This window comes from Octopus bimaculoides, chromosome 19 (assembly GCF_046866305.1).
Source record: "Octopus bimaculoides isolate indiv1 chromosome 19, ASM4686630v1, whole genome shotgun sequence".
NCBI classification, from domain to species: Eukaryota; Metazoa; Mollusca; class Cephalopoda; order Octopoda; family Octopodidae; genus Octopus; species Octopus bimaculoides.
In genome coordinates this window covers 55157430-55162429 of record NC_142946.1, presented here as the reverse complement: position 1 = coordinate 55162429, position 5000 = coordinate 55157430, and the positions used below count along the sequence as shown (strand labels likewise).

At 38.5% G+C, this 5000-nt stretch overlaps 1 protein-coding gene across 7 annotated transcripts in view; it reads right to left on the bottom strand.

Annotated features, from left to right (window-relative positions):
* The window catches only part of LOC106875392 (uncharacterized), a 57987-nt gene that overhangs the window by 11346 nt on the left and 41641 nt on the right, over positions 1-5000 (bottom strand). For 4 of the 7 annotated variants that reach the window (XM_089337793.1, XM_089337795.1, XM_089337796.1 and 1 more), the window contains 3 exons: positions 3745-3884; positions 3047-3197; positions 1149-1319 (listed from right to left, as the gene is read on the bottom strand). In XM_089337793.1, the coding sequence (XP_089193919.1) occupies positions 1149-1319; positions 3047-3197; positions 3745-3884 (462 nt within the window). The remainder of the gene's footprint in view (positions 1-1148; positions 1320-3046; positions 3198-3744; positions 3885-5000) is intronic. The other 3 variants (XM_089337798.1, XM_089337797.1, XM_089337794.1) reach the window with 1 other exon arrangement.

Genomic DNA, 5000 nt, shown 5'->3' with positions numbered 1-5000 from the left:
ATTTGAAACATTAGACTGAAAGATCACTGAAAGCATTCCATTGAAAGAGCCAGGCTCAAAATGTTGAACCACTCTGTCAAAAGATCTATGCCTGAAGTGTCAGATCATTTTGTCAAAGGATCTATGTCCAAAATGTCAGACATACCTGTTGAAGAATCTATATCCAAAACATCAAAGCAGAACTCTCCTGAACTTTATATCAAACCTTATGTGGTTGGGGTGGTTAACCCTGCTATCACTATGACTCAAGAAAGCCAGGTCTTGTAATGGTGAGGGCTTTCTTTTATGATAAGTACAACAACAATCATAAAGAGCAGTATTACAAGAACTATTATCACAACAACAACACACTAAAATATTACTACTACAGTTCAATTGGGCAAAATGCTCAGTGGCATTTCGTCCATCTCTATGATCTGAGATCAAATTCTACTGAGGTTGACTTTGCCTTTCACCCTTTCAGAGTTAATAAAATAAATACCAGCTGAGCATTGGGGTCAGTGTAATCAACATTCCCCCCACCCCAGAAATTGCTGGCCTTGTGCCAAAATTTGAAACCAATATTACTATTACCACTACTACTACTACACCAATACTGCTACCACTAATACACATGACTATCATCTTCACAACAATCATAACCACAAAAACCGTTATATCAGCACATCACAGCAGCAATATTAAATCAGATCACAACAATCATAGGATCAAAATACCACCACCACCACCACCACCACAATACCTCCACCATAACCATACTATCACAGCTACCACTATCACATCCTAACACCATCACCACAATTACCACAACCACCACCATTACCACAACCACCACCATCACAACATCCCCATTACACTATTGCCAACATCATATAATTACCAGCACCAGCACAACCACTATTACAACCACCATCATAACAACAAACAAGTACACTACCATCACCACTATGGCAACAACTACAAGATCAAGCCAATGAAGAAGACTTGACTTGCTAGAAATAGCAGCCAGTTAGATTTGCCTCAAATCACACTCTACCATCTTAAAAAATGATGGAAGAACACATTCAACAACATGTTCTACACAGGGGATCAGAGATGATCCTGGGGTTAAACAACAACAACAACAACTAGAAGCTGTAGTAGCTTACCATTGGTACAGTAGTGTCCAGGGCTGTAATCAACTTGGAAGTATGCAGGTAAACCAAGTAAATTGCTACATTTTACCTCAGGTAGAACAACATGAAGACCAACATCACCTTCCAGGTTAGCAGAAAATATTAGTGGGGTATCTAACTTGGGCATACCTCCACGTTGGGCAACTGACAAAAAGAGAGAAAAAGATAGACAATATAAAAGTGTTGCAGTATGAAGGTCACAAGTCATGTGAGATCAAGAATAGAATTTTTTTTTTTTTTTTTTTTGTTATTGATTATGGTGGAAGGAGAAAGACTGGTGGGATTGATGCAGTTTATGTAAGAGGAAGGATTGGACAGAGTGGTTAGTGTGAATCCTGTTAGAGTCAGATGGAAGAGGCCTGGGCCCATGACCTTCAAATATATGTAACATTGGTACAGTTTATGTAGGAAGAAGGATTAAACATATGGGGTCAGTGTGGAGCCCAAAAAATATAACACAAAGACAAGGTAAAAGAACAGAGTGCATTAGGTTCATGCTCAGGAAATGGAGAAAAAGGTAGGAAAAACTCTTTTAGATTTCAAGTATACACTTTTCTGAAAGAAAGGATAGACACGGAGAGAGAAAGAAGATGGAGAAAAGGAGAGCATGCAAATGCAACCATCATGGCATGCTGAAACAATTGGAAGTGCAGTTAGCGTGGACGCTGACAGAATCCAGCGGAAGGGGTCTGAAATGAAGATCTTCACAAGCACTCCAATACTGAAAATCTGTAAGTCAATGTTGTAAGAAAAACTTAGGTGGGAAGAGAATTCCAGAGGCAAGACATTCTGAAGTGAGAGGATCGGGTTTGGCATGAGAGGAGAAAGGATGAGCATGTCATGTAACTTGCTAACTCTGAGGAACAAAGGCTTTTGCAGTAAGAGTAAAACAGATGGGGTGAATAGACAATGTGATTGTAAACCAGAGATTGCTGTGTGTCAGTGAAGGAATCTTTGTCATCCAACCATTTTGTTAATGGATGGATAGAAACAAAAAGGATTTCCAAAAGCTTTTATGCATGGAGAGAGAGAAGGGGGAGGAAGGAAGGAAGAGGGAGAGGGAGAGAAGTGTATAAAAGAAAGTAGGTATGACAAAAGCATTGAGAAGGAGAGTGGTAGGAGAAAGCTGGACAAATAGATGGACACAGGTAGATAGACAGACAAATTAGCAGCCAGACAGATACATTGACAGACAGACAGATAGGTAGACAAACAAACAAATAAATTAACAAACAGATAGGGAGACAGATAAATTGACCTGACAAAAGACAGATAGGCAGACAGATAGACAGACACATAAATTGATAAACAGGCAAACATGAAGACAGACAATATATTGGTAGAGACACAGATAAACAGGCAGGTAAATAACAGGGGAATAAATTCCTTGATAGCTAAAAGCAAGACATTAACAACAATATATTTGACTCAGTCGGACATAAAAACATGGCTCATATCAAGCTGCAGTTATTTACAACAATGTCATGACAAGAAAAAGATGCATATAATAGATTGTCTTGAGCAGTGGTTCTCAACCAGGGTCCATATAAGATTTTGGGGGATTCACATAACAAAATAATAAACTGGGGATCCCCAATAGTATCTTAAGGGCCCCTGAAAAAATGTTACTTTCGATGTGTATATCGGTATGTATTGCAAGAAACAGCAAGATCTCTTCCTTGAATATTCCACACAGTTCAACCTACACAATAGGAATTTTGAAAGAAATTCTATAAAACTAGTTTTTAAACATCAAATGGCTATGGGGATCCACCAGAATAAAATAGTAATCAAAGGAATCCATAGATCAAAAATGGTTGAGAACCCCTAGTCTAAAGATTGTGGAGCTGTAGAAAGAAGAGAGAACATACCTTTACCTGTGTTCACCAGACATTCACTCTGAGTGAGACCACTGCTACCTTTAATTCCATTGTAGGACACAGCTACCGATAAGGAATTTCGAAATTTACCATAGAGGTACATGTGGAACATACTGTCGTTAGTTGTTAGCCATGAAATATTCTAGAAGAAAAAGAGAGAGAGAAAGAAAAACATATAAGGGAACATAAATCATATCATTATCATCACCATCATCCTCATCCTCATCATCCCCCTCATCATCCCCCTCATCATCATTTGATATCTGTTCTCCATACTGGCATGGTTTGAACAGTTCCACAAGATCTGCCAAGTCAGTGCATTGTGTCATGCTCCAAGGTCTGGTTTGGCATGGTTTCTACGGTTGGATGCCTTTCTTTACGCTAAGCATTTTACAGTGTACTGGATGCTTTTTTTCATGGCACCACCACTAGAGAAGTTACCTTGAACCTTGCAAGATTAAAGGGCCTAAAGACAGCCCCCCCCCCCCTTTAACAAAAGATAAGAAGGCTGACCAAGAGCTAAAATATCAGGAGGTAACAGATGATGTAGCTCTAGATAGACTATGCCAGACTAAAAGACATGGTGATCACAGCTGATCATAGGACTGTAGGATCAAGACTAATCTGGGCCTAAATAACCACAGTAAATAATGAAAAGGATATACAAACTGATTGGACAAATATCACACCTTACACGATACCATGTCCAATGGTATTTCACCAACACACCAGATGATATTCTTAGAAACTCCAGGTCGCACCGGCATCCAACTGATCCAATATTCATTATCGCGTGTCTCCACAGTAATAAAATCTGGTTTATCATTTGCTTTAATTGAAAAACAGATAATAGTTAATTGATCAATTAATTTGGGGCATGTTGTTAGTAATGTTACTTCTATCATGACCCAAACCTACATAATACAAAAAAAAGAGATTCATTCTAATTGCCATGAGCTAGAATAATAGAGCTGGAAACAGGGTTGTATTCTTAGTAATTATTTCCATCATGACCAAATCCAAGATAATTGAAAGTAGGGTCACATCAATAGTAATTCTTATTTCATTATGACACAAATCTACATTTTCTCATTAATATATTGGTTTCAAATGTTGGCACAAGGCCAGCAATTTCGCAGGAGGGAGTATGTTGATTCCATTGATCCCAGTACTCAAAGGGTACTTATTTTATCAACCCCGAAAAGGATGAAAGGCAAAGTCAACCTCAGCAGCATTTAAACTCACAAAGTGAAGATGGACAAGATTCCAAGATACTGCCCAGTGCAGTAAAGAGTCAGTCAGCTCACTGCCTTAACCCTTTAGCATTTAAACTAACCATATCCAGCCAAAATATTCTACTAGCAATATAAACAAGAATGCATTTTGCACCAAAAGCCAATGTGAGAGTTTCTCTCATGATATCTACCACAGTATATTTTGCTCTAACAGAACATCCATATTTACGCGGGGATATATGTGTGTGTGTGTGTGGAGGTTGGGGTGGGTGGTGGGGGGTGATAGGATCCTTCAGTTTCAATCTACCAAATACGCTCGTAAAAGCTTTGGTTGACCCAAAGCTATCACTAGAGACACTCGTCCAAGGTGCTGCACAACAACTCTGAATGCAAAACAATGTACTTTTAGGAAGTTAACACCACAGCCATGCTTGCACCTATATGCACACACACACACACACACACACACACACACACACACATGTGAGTAATAATTTCTTTGTGCAATATCTTATTGCAAATAAAACTTGGTTCTATTTGTTCTATTTTCATAAATCATATTTTTAACTTGGAATATTTTCTTATGTAACAAGTTTGAGCTCTGGGTGGAGATGATGGTGGAAGTTCATATTGTTATGTAAACATCTTCCATACTGATGTTCAGTAATAGAATCACACACACACACACACAAATATATGCATGTAAATAT